Genomic DNA, 17,304 nt, shown 5'->3' with positions numbered 1-17,304 from the left:
GATCAGGCAGTGTGCCGAGAGACCTGCCTCAATAGTAAATAGTAAGTTTTGATCCCATGAGGGAAATTTGGTCCGAAGCTTGTCAAATTAAAAGATAGCTAGGCTATCATAAAAAAGTTGCATTGTTTGTATGATAAAATGTAATCAGGTAATCCCCAACAATGTAACTGTAATCTGATTACACATTTTTTTTATTGTAATCTGGGCTGATTATAGTTACTTGATTTTTGTAATCTGATTACGTAATCCAGATTACATGTAATCCGTTACTACCCAACCCTGGTCAAATGTCTATGGGAAATAACATGGCGTTTTGAAAGATCGTACCTGTCAAACTCTGTAGGTGACAAAGTAGAAAAAGCTGCTGGGCAGATTGGCCTACACACTTCTGCCATCTAGTTTCCACTGGATTTTTTTATTTTCGGTGCCGTTTAAGTAGTATAGTCTAGAGTATACTACTTAAACGGCACCGACAATCAAAAAATCCAGTGGAAACTAGATGGCAGAAGTGTGTAGGCCAATCTGCCCACCAGCTTTTTCTACTTCGCTATCTACAGATGTTTTACCGGTATGATATTTCGAAAGGCCATGTTATTTCCCATAGACAATCGACGCCCGGAAGTTGGATGGATACGGAAGTTACGGAGGCGGGACTTATTCTGGAGAGGTCTATTAGGCTAACCAGTAGGCCACGGCTGCCCCACAGCTGTGTACACTGTGTGCTGTGTGTGTTTCACTAATTCACGGATTGGGATAAATGCAGAGACCAAATTTACCTCACGGGATCAAAAGAGTATATATACTTACTTACTTACTTACTTACTTACTTACTTACTTACTTTTGAATTGCTCCACCAAAATCAAATTAGACAAATTTTCCTGAGTCTATTTCTGAAGCTGAACACCAGCGATTGAATTGAACAGAGAGTTCCTGTGCAAATTCAGTGTAATTTTGACAGGGGCGTTTACGCATTCCGCTGAATTTTTGGCGATAAACCTCCGGCACTCATTCATACGCTTTTAGCACGGCCTTCTTCACGCATGAATATGTCTTACTCTCCGCAACACCGAGAGCCGAATAGGCTTCCTGCGCGGCCAGTTAGGGTACATTGGAGCATTAAGGTGCGCGTTGCATCGGGCCAATCGCAGCATTCAGCCACACGCTCGAATAATTTGAAAAAGGTTTCAGCTCTGTTCTAGAATCTTTGGTCGAGATGTAGAGGGTTATTAAGATCGACTTTGAACACAGTGAACCATACAACTTTACAATCACACTGTATCATAGTGTTAATGTGTTGAGTGAAGCTAGACATGTTTCAAATATTTTTGTTACCATGTGTGTTTATTCCTGTCGTTACAAAAACTAGCATCTCAGCTAATGTTAGCGATTAGCTCACGTCACAGGCGACATGTAGTCTTTCTCGTTATGTCTCTTCCACAACTGATAGCCGAAGAATCATATAATATACTGTCAAACTCGTAACATGAAAAATTATATAAAAAATTCACAGACGACATATGTTCACATTCATGGCACAAATCAAACGGGACCAGAAAATAATTATTTTCTCACATTCACTTGCATTGACGATTTTTCAATCTAGAGGTCCACTGGGGGTTTAGCGGATGGGCGGGACTTACCAGCTCTATTGAGGCTGGACTCTTTTTGATTGACAGCATATGTCGCGATCTGACAGGAAGTGGTTCAAGTTCAAGGCAGGGATGCGTTAACGTTAGTGTTGGCAGGTGAAGTCGAGAGACAAGGCAAGTTGCAGCTCAAATTCTCTTAATTTGGGAGCAATACAGTCGGTTTCTATTTGTCTTTGTAAATAGCATAGCCTAGTGTAAATAAAATCGTAATGTGGAGTTACAGAGTTTGTGACTTGCTTTTGTTCCAGTTGTGTATTTAGGCTAAGTTAGGTAGCGCCATGGAGGTATTATATATAACTGGAGAGAGTGACTAAGTCCCGCCCTCCATACAAATGAATGGTGGAAGCTAGGCTAGTAAATCCGGCCAATTCATAGTCAACGCCATCTTGAACACTGGGGTTCGGATCCAGTCGGCTCTGACCATGCGCCAAGTTACAAAGCTGGAAATGACGCATGGACCAACGTCGATTTTTATTGGCTATTCTGTAAAAAGAGAGTCGTCCTCCAGTAAGAGGGTGGTGATAATGCACATAAAGTCCTTGCCTCATAACAAGAAGAAGAAAAAGTTGCTCGGGAACGCGCATGGAGTCCGAGTGGAGTCGCCCTGAAGCGCAACTTAATTTCATTGGATAACACAGCGGCTCTAACTAAGAGCGGTCTGCCTGCTGTACTGCTGCAAATATGCATTCGAACATGACGTGAAATATCCGTAGTCGAACTATAAATAAACCATTCGGTTTTTAGTGCCAAGTGTAGCGCATTTTTACAGTCTATGATTAGTTTGTTTTTTATTTTATTGTTTGCCATCTCATAGCGGGTGCTCTAAACGTATTCTAGCGTTGGCCCATGACCAAATCAAGCCAATAATAGCCAGTAGCCACAATAATGACTGGAGCCAGAGTCCTCAATAGCTACCCTGTTTTGAAAATAATATTGAAGATATTCAATATTATTGAAGATAGTATTGAAGAAAACGCACAGAACGGTCAGCCTGAGCGGACAATTACGTCCCCAACTCATCTAAAATGTGGTGTCTTTACTTTGAGTTGTAGGCTACACCGCAGATGGTAAAGTAACGGTTAAAGAGAATGTTGTCTGTGGACTCAGCAAAAAACAGTTTACTTACGCATCCACGACATCCAATCTTCGCGCTCACCTGTGGAGTTACCATCCAAATGAGGCAGCGGTGTCAGAGGCACAGTAGACGGCCAGAGCATCGCCAGGCGTCCAACATCGTATGATTGCATACTTTCCGTAAATCCTACATTATGTCCGGGGTCTGCTATTTACTTAGGCTGCAAAGCACAGGTATTTATTTGAGGTAGGCTTATTCGAGGCAGACCTTTATTTCTTACATTGTACGTTATTGTGAGACATGTGTTTTGTTTGGAGCGGCATACCAGGCTATCAAACGCAGACGATTTTCGGTTTTGGTATGGGATTTAATTTACTTTTTGACTTTTATTATATAGTTAAATGTTGAGACTGATGGGCATTTAAATCTAGAGGGTATTTGATGATCACTGTAAAGCTTCGTGTAGTTGAAAAAATGTTGGAATTTCCAGCTGTTTATTGCGAGACAAGGCCTTTCCTTCATTCATTGAACGTGCGCTGTGCTCTAATGGAAACCTTATTGCATAGCGAAGTAGCCTAAATTTTTTAAATTATGCATTGTTTACTTTTTATTAAATTCGTAGGCTGGAATGCCTCGCGGCAATAATTGTGTTTAAATGTAGTAGCCTAGTGCTTCAGCCTCTGGCAAGCTCCAAAGGGGGCGGCTATAGGTTGAGAGCAACGTGTTGAAGACCCATGGTGTAACGAGCAGTGTTGGGCAAGTTACTGAAAATTAGTAATTAGTTACTGTTACTAGTTACTTCTTTCAAAAGTAATTCAATTACGTTACCAATTACTGTATATCAAAAGTAATTAGTTACTAGAGAAAGTAACTTTTGAGTTACTTTTAAGTCTGCTTTTAAAATGTCAATATGAACAGTACTGAACAGTCACACACACAATAAACCTAATTTTTGGACCTATTTATTGTAGTTTCAACGGGCCTTCAAATCAATAGCCTTGTGCATGAGTTCTCAAACTTTTTCCGACCACAAAACATTCTACAATGCATGAAGGCCTCCCTGACCTTGTTTTGCGCCACCCTCACCATCTAGGTGGTTTGATAGATATGTACAGTGCACTGCCTACTGATTGCCTATTATTTGCCTTCTGCAATATAGTAATAAGTTATTATTATCATTATTATTGCAATCCTTCTGTAGGCTACATGGAATTCGTTCAATGGGATGTAATGTGAAACAATGTTAAATGGCCTATTTTCAAAGCAGTTATTGTCTGCTCACACACACATAACCTTAGGTTATCGTCATCCTGCTTTGAACACAGTTGTATTATATAGCATTTTAAGCACCACCAGTTTGGGAAAAGCCTGCGCTGCACAAGTGCTGACCTACCGAAATAAGTTCTAATGCATCCGAGAGTTTGGGATTGTCGCGCACTATGCAGAAGGTTACTCTTCAGCTGATAAGGTGTTCCAGAGAGAAGTTGCATGTTCCGTCGCAGACAAATGAATCCATAACACCATGGACGTCAATTCCGATGTAAACATAGCCTACTGTGCAAATAACTCAAGTCGCTGTTACGTACGGTAGGCTATTTGGAGGTTTCTTTATCTGGTAAGTGAAATCTGCATTTTCCTCTCGAGTTAAACGTGTGCTTGCTTGTGCCAAGGCTATATATAGGCTACCGTAGCCTATTGGTGTTGTGGCGTGGCTATGTTGTGAAATTGATATAACGAGGCTTTTGCGCAATAGGCGAAAAAGAGCGGAGATAAACAACAATGCGCTTTTACTGTAGTGGAGCTTACGAGATGGAAACGAAAGGGAAAAGGCTTTTAAGATGCCCATTTAAATTGTAGCGTAATGCACTGTGTTTTAGCATAAATCCGAAATAAGGAGGAATGTGAGGAGGCTCCTATTAACTGTAAAGAATGCATCTGCAATCTAAACATGAAACACAATCGCTGGAAACACAGCTAAGGTCGGGAGACAAAGCAGCAAATGTGCATCTTGTCTGCAGTCGTTCATTCAAGATCAACAGAGTAACGCAAGTAACGAATTCTTTGAAATTTCAGTAATTGTAATTGCGTTACTGGATTTACAAAAATACTTCGTTACATGCTCGTTACCACTAAAAGTAGTGGAATTACAGTAACGCGTTACTTTGTAACGCATTACTCCCAACACTGGTAACGAGACAAGGTCTTTATGCCGCTGTTGTGTAATTTATTGTCTTTAATCATGTTTAGGCTATGTTTGTTCGGGACAAACAACAACGAAACAAGATCAATACAATTTAATTTATTTGTTTATTTGTCATATGATGGATAAACAACCATAATATGCACGTCTTCTCATAGGATCCTCAAGAAATACGCACTGAATAACGTTTGGCTGTAGCCGCCGGATAGGTACCCGCCCACCAACATGTACGCGCATGAGAGCTCGTGCCCAACACGGATTTTCGTGCATGGAGCTGGTTCCAAATGCTCCATGCAGCGCCATATTTGAAAATGGCGTATGCTAACATGCCGAAGCTAATCTGCACGCTCTTGACCCCCTGGGTAGCGCGCTATAAAACGGTGTAGGCTACATTATGCCATGTCTGCCATGCCAACTCTATAGCCTACTGTTTGGGATCATTTTTGCCCTCAAAGAACAATATAGCACCTTAATAATATTAATTTAATAATTTACCATTTTTATCAGAGCTTCCCCTGTTCCAAAGAGCAGCAATCGCCACTGATGTCTACACAAACATAGCTGATGCCTACAAAGCCGTTCCCCTCCCCCACCTACATGTAGGACACTCAGATCACCTCTCATTGTTTCTACTGCCCAGGAACTCAGCACTCATCAAACGTGTGAAACCAACAGTTAAGACAGTCAAAGTGTGGCCAGAGGGAGCTGACTCGGCACTTCAGCAGCGTTTTGAAATCACTGACTGGAGAGTGTTCGCAACTCAGGCCACTCATGACTCCCACACAGACATTAGGCGAGTTCGTCTTGAGGCAGATCTGTGCAGATCTGACTTGATGTGATGCATGCTGGGTTGAACACAATGCATACTGGGATGGACGCAATGCTTGCTGGTTAGAAATTTTGTCCGACTTCTGTCAGCCGGGGAGGGACTTACCACCGTGACACCATGTCACATGGCCTTAAAATGTTGCGGGAGTCTTACCTAGCGTTCTTGGGCTTCGTAAAAACCTTTCTCCGAGTGAAAACATCATCATTCCGCATCATTCACGTCACGTAATGTGTGAGTCAGAGGTCGGAAACTGGGGCTAGATTTTGCTAACAGAGTTGCCCAGTTAGGGGCTCGTCATCACTTTTGTCGTCACGTTGTAGTTGGTTTGTAGTCCATGTGGCCTTTCATGTCCAACAGTTTTAATGTGAACTTGGTAATTTGCCGTTTTTGTCACTTGAAAGCTGCATATCTTTCTTTCATGAGCATCTTACACTATATTTTAAGCAAATACAGTTGTTTGTTTAGGATTAGTGAGTGTATGTTTTAACCTTTGTTGTGGCATCCGTGTTTGTCACACATTCGATGGCAAAGCACTTGAACACTTGCTGTCGGAAAAACAAAGTAGCCATGGGGGCGGTCCTTGTCATTCCGAGGTGCTCTGAATGCACCATCAGTCAAGACGAACAAGCCTATTGATTCATATGCCTCCTCCGTTTTGGACTGTCACCACCCTCAAACGGATTACGACTTTCCCTAATCAGAAGCCATGGATGAACAGTGAGGTCAGACTCCTGCTGAAGGCACAAGACATCGCATTCAGGGGCCTCATTTATAAAGCGTTCTTACGCACAGATTTGATTTTAGACCGTGCGTACGCTCAAATCCATGCCAACGCTCAGATTTATAAAAACCGTCTTTGACGTGGAAAAGTGCTTATCTCCACGTCAGGTTCAAACTTGACGTACGACCATTTCCTTGTGGTAATGCCGGGGTACTGCAAGTAATCTGAGGTCTAAGTGCGATGCATTTTCAAAATTCCAAGACCAACGATCTCATGTCTTTCTTTACCATATGCATGATCAATATCAGAAGATTTTTAAAGTCGTTTTGGACGCAGCTTAATGTTTCATTGTTTGGCATAAAACTGCTAATGAGAACTATAGCCCACTTAAGAAAGTGAAAAAACGAATAGCTTATTTCAGAATATCTTAAAAAAAACACCAAGACCTACGATAGAATGATTGAAACATTCTTACAGGTGATCTAGTATATTTATTGTGCTCTCACCAATCTAATATTGACCATAAAATGTCCAATTGCCTCGTTTAGGAGAGGAAAAGTAGGCCTACATTTGGGATGTAGTGGTAAAATAAGAGGTGGGTGATCTATGAATTCTGCGATCTCGGTGAGGTGGACTGCGCCATGCGGTATCGGATTTTTAAAAAAGGCATTCAGAACATGTTTGATAATGATGGAGGTTATTGTACAATATTGGGAATATATTGGATAATACAGTTTTGAATGTTAAAAGTGAATAAACTCTTTTGAGAGATGGATAAACTCTAATAAGAAGAGGTGGGTAAACTCTATTTCTGAAAATTCAGAGGTGGATAAAATGCGTTTACTCGCGTTTAGCCTCCACTACATCCTAATTTGCGCTAATAGGCCTATTCCCAGCTCGGTAGCAGAAAGGTAATATGAATGTAAGCTAATGTAGGCTATAGATATTTTATATCATATATAGCCTACACAACCAAGGGACGGAAGTTATCCTCTGAAAGCAGGGCATCTTCATATATTGTTGCGGGGGAGTTGCGTAAAGAGGTGCAGAGCGCGCACCTGTTTGCTTTTTTTGACTGACAGTGCCCAAGATCAGATGACAATACGTGAGTTGGATAATGTAGGCTAAAATATAAAGGTAGGTCTAAAGCAAACAATAAAGGACAATGTTTAAGCCATTGGACATTATTGAAAGAAAACGATCGCATATATGCAGAATGAATGAAAGACCGGCGAACTAGGCTACTTTTTCTGCAAAAACATAGCCTATCCTAAAAGAAACGTTAAGCCTACATGACATATCATGCAATTTAGTCCTCTGTTTTGTAGACTAAATCAGCATATTACCCTGGGTCATATTGGAAACGTACAGTAGCCTATACTGTACCATAACGTACATGATTATGCTGTAGGCCTAGAGGTCTTTCCTTAGGTAGGCCTACCCACTTTTCTTTTTCTACAAAGTAGGCCTAAACATAGGCTACTAAATGTTGATTATTCACATTACTGCAAGCAAAAGGAATGAAAGCGAGCAGAGGACAATGGACATGGATGCATACCATCTCTTTCCAGAAAGCTTTGCTGGAAAAAAAAAATTATTAGTTAAGCTATTCAAACTGACGCTTATAGTTAACATCAGATGGTATAGGCTAGGCCTATACAATATTTTCAATATATAATTTTACATAGGCTACAGCTTTTAGGCCATTGATTTCATTAAAACATATGCTAATGATATAGATGAGGGGGTGTTTACAAGGCGGAGACCTAAAACCATCCGGCTGCGCACAAATTGACGTTCATTTGTGATTTATAATGGGCACATCTGGAAGGGTGGCGTACGCACGTTTTTTTGTGCGTACGTTCGTGGTCTCTGAATCACACGTACGATCATTTCAGAAATTATCTAAGATCAAATAAAGGATGGTTTCTACGCAACACTTTTATAAATGAGGCCCCTGATCAGGTGATGCTCAAGCCTATAGCTCATCCAGGGCTAACCTGAAAAGGGGCATCAAGAACGACTTCTATGGCCGCTTTGATAGGGACAACAAGGAGGTGGCAGCGGTCTCTGCAGATCACCAGCCCCTCACACTCTTCACCACCGATGTGTATGTGGCACTGAGCAAGACTAATGCACGTAAGGCTGCTGGTCCTGATGGTATCCCCGGACGCGTACTCAGGGCCTGTGGTGTGCAGCTGACTGAGGTTTGGACTGACATATTTAATCTGTCACTAGCCCAGGCAGCTGTCCCCGCGTGTATTAAAATCACCTCCATCATGCCGGTGCCAAAACACTCCACTGCAACAAGCCTTAATGACTTCCGTCCAGTTGCACTCACTCCCATCATCATGAAGTGCTTCGAGAGGCTGGTCCTGGCCCACCTCAAGACCTGTTTACCACCCTCACTAGACCCCTTCCAATTCGCCTACCATCAGAACAGGAGCACAGAGGATGTCATCTCTACGGCACTTCACTCTGCCCTGTCCCTTGACAACAGCAACACCTATGTGAGAATGCTGTTCCCTCTGTAACTGGATTCTGGACTTCCTAACCAACAGACCTCAGTCTGTTAGGTTAGATAATCACACCTCCTCAACCATCACCCTGAACACCAGTGTACCACAGGGATGTGTGCCGAGCCCTCTCTTCTACTCCCTCTTCACCTACGACTGCACACCTGTACATGGCTCTAACACCATTGTCAAGTTTGCAGACGACACTACGATGATTGGTCTCATCAGCAACAACGATGAAACGGCCTACAGGGAGGAGGTCCAGCACCTTACATTGTGGTGCACTGACAACAACCTGGCTCTCAACACCAAAAAGACCAAAGAGCTCATTGTGGACTTCAGGAAGTCTAAAACTGGTACACACATCCCCATTCTTATCAACGGGACTGAGGTGGAGCGTGTCACCAGCTTCAAGTTCCTGGGTGTCCACATCTCTGAAGACCTCTCTTGGACCCTCAACACCTCTACCCTGACCAAGTAGGCTCACCAGCGTCTTTTCTTCTGCGACTTCTACTGCTGCACCATCATGAGCATCCTCACCAACTGTGTCATAGTTTGGTATGGCAACTGCTCTGCCCATGACAGAAAAGCACTGAAGAGGGTGGTGAAAACTGCCCAATGCATCACCGGTTCCTCACTCCCCTCCATCGAGACCATCCAGGGCAAGTGATGTTTGCGTAAGGCTCCTCAACATCATCAAAGACTGTTCTCACCCAAACCACAGACTGTTCTCCCCACTCTCCTCCGGGAGGCGTTACAGGTCTCTCCGCACCCTAACCAGCAGGTTCAGAGGAAGCTTCTTTCCTGCGGCTGTCACCCCCCCACACCACGCGAGGTGTCCACGATTTGGCAACCTTGACAGGGACAACAAGGAGGTGGACATCCCCCCCACCCCCACCCCCCGGACAATTTGCACTACCCTATCCCACCCATAGTGGTCTATTTATTGACAAATGTACATACTGTAATTACATTTATACATAGCCTTATTCTACTGCTCTTCATACTATCCATCCTGCACATACACACTTATTTTTAATACTCTTATAATGTTACTGTATCTGCACTACAATGCTACTGTTACCACACTGCACATCGCTGTACGTACTGTACATATTTGTGGTTCATATTTATTCTGTTTTTCTCATAATATATTCTGTTAATACACTGCATATATCTATATCATTCTTACTACTATTATATTGTTACTGCTACTACATTGCACATATCTGTACATGTTGTTCATACATTGTTCATATCACATAGCCATATTTATTCTGTTCTTATATAGTAACTGCTAATACACTGCATATATTTATATCTAATTTGTATTACTCTAAACCAACTTCTGTAAACCTACTGCATAGTATACTACTGTCTACGCTGCACTATATGTCTTGTCCTGCCTATGCATCACCTGTCTTTGTATATCACATTGCACTTTTCTGCTCTTTGCACTTCTGGTTAGACGCAAACTGCATTGTGTTGTTTTCTTGTACTCTGTACAATCACAATAAAGTTTAATCTAATCTGAATCTAATCTATGCTGCTGTTCTCTATAGTGTTTTATGTGTGTTGGTGCTGCTCTTAGATTACCTGGGGGGCTTTCCAGAAAGGAAACAAACTCTCTGTCTAACCCTGATCTCTGGGTTGATCAACCCTGAGATGGGGAAACTCTGAGATATCGGTTCTAATACAGCAGATAATGGTTAGTAGACCAAGTGTGAAAACAGCCTAAGAAAAGCCATCATCAGTGGAGCTCAGAAATGGCAGCTGGCTAGAAAACTTACCCCACTTCCTACGTCACTCCATTTAAAGGTTTTTTTCACACTTGGTCCCTTTCAGGCTTCTAAAGCAACCTACACCGGTTCGGGCCTGAACCGTGTTGATACAGTGTAGCTCAAACGCTCTAGGAGCAGTAGTCCGCACAAAAAGTGGGTGAACGGGAATAATAAATAAAGAAAGAAACAAACAAACAAAATTTAAGAAGAACAATAGTGGGCTTGCTGGATCAAACCCAGTAATAAGTAAACTTAAGAAGAACAATTGGGCTAGCTTGATCAAATTCCACTAATAAGAAAACTTAAGAAAAACAATTGTGGGCTTACTTGATCAAACCCACTAATAAAGTAAACTTAAGAAGAACAATAGTGGGCTTGCTTGATGAATGGATGATGGGGGTGAACATTTTTATAGGCATTGTATATACACTGTATACAGCTCTGGAAAAAAATAACACATCACTACACATTTTTCTGATGTCATCATATATTATTAATGCGTACCCACCTGTAAATGGCGTAAATTATAAAATGTTCCTGGTCCCACAAATTTGATATCATTTCCATGGAGCATGAGCATTTCCAACTTAAAAAGATTTCCAAAATCCGAAGCGGTCACACCTTTGAGACTGTTATAACTGTGAGAAAACAGTGAATGACATGTATATTGTTAGATGAAATAAACTACTGACATAATTAATTTAAGAGTTCCAACTGTAAATGTACAACACATTATTCCCTAGCCAAGAAATGAATAAATGTTGGCTCTTTGTTAAAAAACACTGTAGTTTGGTGTGTTTTGCTACACGTGTTTTGAGTATGAAGTGCCCTGTATGATAATTGCCACAAGAAGATTAACACCCCTGCATTCAATACTTTGTACAAACTCCCTTTGCCAATATAACAGCTGCTAGCACAATCCTGTCCTTGAGCACCTAATAAACGTATGGGGTTTAAATCAGGGGATTAAAGAAGCCCTATGCAACAATTTTAGCAAAAATGACCTTAATTATGCAGGTTGAGAGTCGTTCTGATGGTTCTACAACACGTTTTGGGTCGTTTGGTGGGTGCTTCGTCTCCCCCTAGTGCTTCTCCGCGGAAAAAACGAATATGCAACTTTCTGGTCGTGGCCCGAACACATCTGGATGTGACTCAGCGGAAGTATCCAATCGCGCCTTGAAAATGTAGTCAGATTGTAGTTTCTAAGAAGACTGCAAAACGGACTCCGACTTGGCTTTGTTGCTGTTGAAATTGTAAGTAGCCTACCCTTGGGTGAACTTCGTTTTTGTAATGTGATTTGATAGTCTCTTGAACGATGTGTTTGCTCAACCATTTTATTGTAAGCCCTGTATGTGTTTAGCTTGGTTTCTTGATGGCTAGCTAGCTAGTGGGGGTTTAGCGTAGCAGTCACTTGCTACCGAAGCTGCAGGGGGAGCTATGTCGTGAAAAATGCGAGCCCAAATCAGGCGAAAACCCAGAGTATAAGTATAAGTATATATACTCTTTTGATCCCGTGAGGGAAATTTGGTCTCTGCATTTATCCCAATCCGTGAATTAGTGAAACAGACTCAGCACACAGTGAACACACAGTGAGGTGAAGCACACACTAATCCCGGCGTAGTGAGCTGCCTGCAAGAACAGCGGCGCTCGGGGAGCAGTGAGGGGTTAGGTGCCTTGCTCAAGGATACTTCAGCCGTGGTTACTGGTCGGGGTTCGAACCGGCAACCCTCCGGTTACAAGTCCGAAGCGCTAACCAGTAGGCCATGGCTGCCCCAAACAAGTAGGCCATGGCTGTCGCCAGAAACAGCGAAGGAATAACCAGACCTGCATAGGGCTTCTTTAAGATGGCAGAAGTCCATTTTGAGTTGATCTTGAACATACTGTATGTATGTTTTGGATTGTTTTCCTGGAGGATCTAATGATAATCCCATTTTCAGCTGAATGGATTTTATTTACATCCTAAGTCTTTAGAAAAACAGCCACACAAATTGTGGTGCAGCTAAATAAGCAGGGTTTGAATTATGATTTGATCTTTGTGGGGGTATCTAAAAATGTGTAGCCTATGTGCATGTGCAGTGAGCTGCTAAATAAATAAATAGCCTAACAAGTGCAAGTTCCATGAGGGACAGACTATGTGGTTCATTATACCTGCATACACACACAGTAGCCTGTCTAACTTACTATTACTATTTAAGTTCTATAGTATTTCTTCCTATCTTGAAAATCAACTAATAAATCCAACGTTGACAGGTTCTTCTTCTAAAAGGTTTAAGGTGCGTGAGCTCTCATAAGGATAGTTTGTGCTTCTGTGCCCCATAGTGGCTTGGTGGTGAAGTGCAACCATGCTGCATTCACTAGAGAATGCACCTAGCAAATCCTAACTGCATGTAATACGAGTGAGCGTCAGTGACAAAATCAGTTTTATTACATTGTTTTCAATTTCAATGTCCTAACTGGACGCAATGCGACAGTGCATGATATTTTGAATAGAATTTTAGCCAGACTCTAGCCTCTAATTTCTTTCTGTCACTCACGTTGTTCTGCTATATTGAATGAGAAATATGATGCAATAAAAGGACCTATGTAACAGATTCAGTGTGGGCATAGAGCTACACGGCAGTCTCTCGCTCAGATGCAGTTAGGATACGCTGTAATGCGTAGTTCTTTTGGAAAGTGTGTTTCTTCTAGACCAGCGGTTTTCAAATGGTGAGGGGGAGGTGCAGCACAAGGGGAAAAAACAGCGATTCAAATCTACACTGCTAGCCTGCGTGTTATCCTGCCTGTTTTCATTGTGTGTTTAAAAAATGTATCGCTTTTTAGAGTACATGGTCTACGGTAAGAGGGGAGACTGGGCCAAGCAAAAGTGTAGGAAGTATGACCATGATTATTTAAAGTTGTAGTTAAAGATTTTCGTGGACTGGGCCTGATGATGCTCTACAGCCATAGTGTGTTATTTGATGATGATAGCTTATAGTTTAATGATAGCTGTAAGCTTCGGTGTCACCTTGATACCAAGCACCCTGGTTTGGGGGCCAAGCCTACTTGAGAGAGAGGATGACACTAAAGTTTCAACGCCTGCAACGTCTGCAAACATCAAAAATTGCAGTCAGAAGAAAGTGTAAATTTATTTACAGCAAAGGTAGGCTCACATACAGGACATGAACAGGACTCTTCTTTGGTTAAGTTTGCTGTCTTAAATGCTCGCTCTGTTTCCAACAAAGCATTTATTCTGAATGACCGTTTTACGTCCCACCATCTAGACTTTCTGTTTATCACCGAGTCTTGGCTCTCTGGTGATGACATCATTGCACTTGGTAACCTTTGCCCTGCTCACTGTAGTTTTTTAAACTCACCTAGGGTCTCTGGTCGTGGTGGTGGTCTAATTACATGTACAGTGTTTAAGAACAGTTTTAAATGTAGAATTGTACCAACTGATCTGTTTTCTACTTTTGAACTGCAGCTATTTAAGATCAATGCATCTGTACTTTGTGCCTTAGTCTACCGTCCACCAAAAATTAATTGTAATTTCATTCAAGAATTTGCTGAACTTCTATCGTTTATGGCCTCTCGTGCTGATAAGTTATTAATCTTGGGGGACTTTAACATCCACATATGCTGCCCATCTAAACCTTTGGTCAATGAGTTTTTAGGCCTTCTGGACTCTTTTAACCTTGTGCAGTCAGTTATGGCCCCAACACATCAGAAGGGTCACACACTAGACCTAGTGTTGTCCTCTGGTTTCTCAGTTTCCAATGTTAAAATAGTTGATATTGGTGTGTCTGACCATTTTATGATTTTATTTGAATCTTCACTGTTATGTCCCCCCCCCTCCACCCCCCTCATCCTACTCCCTTGTCAGAGCTATTAATTCCACCACAGCCTCACAGTTCACTAATACTTTTATGCTCTCTCTTTCACCTGCTGTCTTAGATTCTCTTTCCACCTGCACCGACACTGAGGATCTACTAACTCTTTTTAATACATCTTGCCTAGCCACTCTTGATTCTGTAGCTCCTTTAAAACAAAAGCGGTGTAAATCCAATAGGTCGACTACTCCTTGGCTAAATTCCACTACCTGTTCGCTCAGAAAGGCTTGTAGGAAAGCAGAGCGAAAATGGAAAAAAGATAAACTACAGGTCTATGATATATTTAGAGATTCTCTTAAGGCTTATCAAATCACTGTCAAAGCAGCAAAGGCAGCTTTCTATGCTGAGCTTATTCACAAATATGCTCACAGACCAAAAGTGTTGTTTAACACAATTAATTCTATCATAAATCCTCCTACTACAATGTCCTCTCTTCCTGCTACAACAGAAACCTGTGAGACGTTTCTCAATTTCTTTATTGACAAAATTGACAACATAAAGTCTCATATCACACCCTCAATTTCTGATCCTGCTTTGTATCAGTCTGTAGTTTGCCGCCTCCAACAAATTCAACCAGTCTCTTCCTCACAGTTGTCAGACGTGGTCTCTCATATGAAGCCCTCTTCTTGCCACTCTGATATTCTTCCATCTCACCTTTTCAAAGAAGCTTTTGCAGCTATTTGCCCTTTTATCTTGAGCATCATTAATAGCTCCCTGGCTAATGGAGTAGTACCCTCTGGCTTTAAACACGCTATTGTGCAACCTCTCCTGAAAAAACCTTCCCTTGATCCCATTGATTTGAAAAATTATAGGCCCATTTTTAAACTGCCCTTTCTCTCTAAGACCTTAGAAAAAGTTGTTCTGTCACAAGTCTCTTCCTATTTAAACACCTATAATATCCTTGACAAGTTTCAATCTGGTTTTAGACCACTTCATAGTACAGAGTCTGCCTTACTTAAGGTCCATAATGATCTATTGCTCTCTGTTGACTCTGGCTCTTGTGCCCTATTGGTCCTGTAAGATCTTAGTGCTGCTTTTGACACCATTGACCACAAGATCCTTTTAAAACGCCTGGATGTTGAAGTTGGTCTGCAAGGCACTGTATTAAATTGGTTCAGATCTTACTTAACTGATAGATCTTTTTCAGTGCATTTAGGCAAATGCTTCATCGTCATCTGCTCCCATTAAGTGTGGTGTCCCCCAGTGTTCTATTTTAGGGCCTCTATTATTTTCTTTATACATGCTTCCCCTGGGCTCCATTTTCAATCAATTCAATATTCGTTACCACTGCTACGCAGATGATACCCAATTTTATATACCGGTGGCCCCTGAAAATTCCTGCTCATTGACAAACCTTTTTCTTTGTCTTAATGACATTAAGAATTGGATGGCTAACAACTTTTTACAGCTAAATGACAGCAAAACAGAAGTAATCATTTTTGGACCACCAAATTCTGTCAACAATGTAAGCAAGTCTCTTGGCCCTCTGTCTGTTAACCATTACAGTGTGGTCAAGAACCTAGGTGTTTTCCTAGACTCTTCTCTGACTTTTAATAAGCAAGTCAACAGCGTTGTCAAGGGAAGTTTTTACCAACTTAGGACAATAGCAAAGCTCAAGTCTTCTTTCTCCTACAGTGATTTAGAAATCCTTATATATGCCTTTATTTCCTCTAGGCTTGATTATTGCAACTAACTGTATGTAGGTGTAACTAAATCTACTCTAAACAGACTCCAGCTGGTCCAAAATGCTGCAGCCAGATTACTGACTGGATCTAAGAAACGTGACCACATTTCACCTGTGTTGGCTAAACTGCACTGGCTTCCTGTGGAACAAAGAATTAATTTTAAAATTCTTCTGTTTGTTTTCAAAGCTTTACATGGTTTAGCACCTCAGTATTTATGTGATCTTTTTAATTCCTTACTGTCCTCCTAGACCTCTTCGATCATCTTCCCAGTGTCTTCTTTGTGTTCCTTCTGCCTCTCTTAAATCCAAAGGTGACAGAGCGTTCTCTGTCTATGCTCCCCAGCTTTGGAATAGCCTTCCTGATGTTGTGAAATCCTGCCCCACTATTAGTAGTTTTAAATCCAACCTAAAGACCTACCTCTTCTCCCTAGCTTTTAACACTCCCTGACTCCCTCACCTCTCCCTTTTTTTATATATTTATATGTATGTATATGTATTATTGTTATTATTATTATTTTTATTATTATTATTATTTTATGTAAAGCACTTTGGTGCAATGCTATTGCTTTGAAATGTGCTATATAAATAAATTTGACTTGACTTGACATACATTGTTTCCTGACTGCTGATACTGTTTATTGTCAGTTTATAAAGAGTAGGCGGAAGTAGGAAGTAAACAGGAATCCCTGAATCAATGTGATTGCTTACACTGGACCAATGATTTCCTAGTAAAAAAACTGAGACAAAAAATTGGTTTCTTCTACAGAAACAAAGCCTACCTCTCCCTATGCCTCCCTATGAAATGTAGGAAACAAGTTGTTGAAGCAGTTTTTATGTCAGTTCTAGACTATGGTGATGTGATTTATAGAAATGCTACTGCTTGATCACTTAAAGCCTTGGACTCAGTCTACCACTCACACACTATGCAGAAGTATGGTGCTATTTTGAGCATGATAAGTGGTTACAATTTGTTTCCTTTTGG

The 17,304-nt window shown here is 41.3% G+C and overlaps 1 protein-coding gene across 1 annotated transcript in view; it reads right to left on the bottom strand.

Annotated features, from left to right (window-relative positions):
• LOC143132832 (matrix-remodeling-associated protein 5) overlaps window positions 1–17,304 on the bottom strand; it is a 43,649-nt gene that overhangs the window by 22,857 nt on the left and 3,488 nt on the right. The window contains exon 3 of the mRNA XM_076292643.1: window positions 11,281–11,410. Within this exon, the coding sequence (XP_076148758.1) occupies window positions 11,281–11,410 (130 nt within the window). The remainder of the gene's footprint in view (window positions 1–11,280; window positions 11,411–17,304) is intronic.

This window comes from Alosa pseudoharengus, unplaced genomic scaffold (genome assembly GCF_046254945.1).
Source record: "Alosa pseudoharengus isolate Yale_2024_CS ecotype anadromous, Long Island Sound unplaced genomic scaffold, YU_APseudo_1.1 YU_APseudo_1.1_scf_19, whole genome shotgun sequence".
NCBI lineage: Eukaryota > Metazoa > Chordata > Actinopteri > Clupeiformes > Clupeidae > Alosa > Alosa pseudoharengus.
This window is presented reverse-complemented; position numbering and strand designations above follow the sequence as displayed.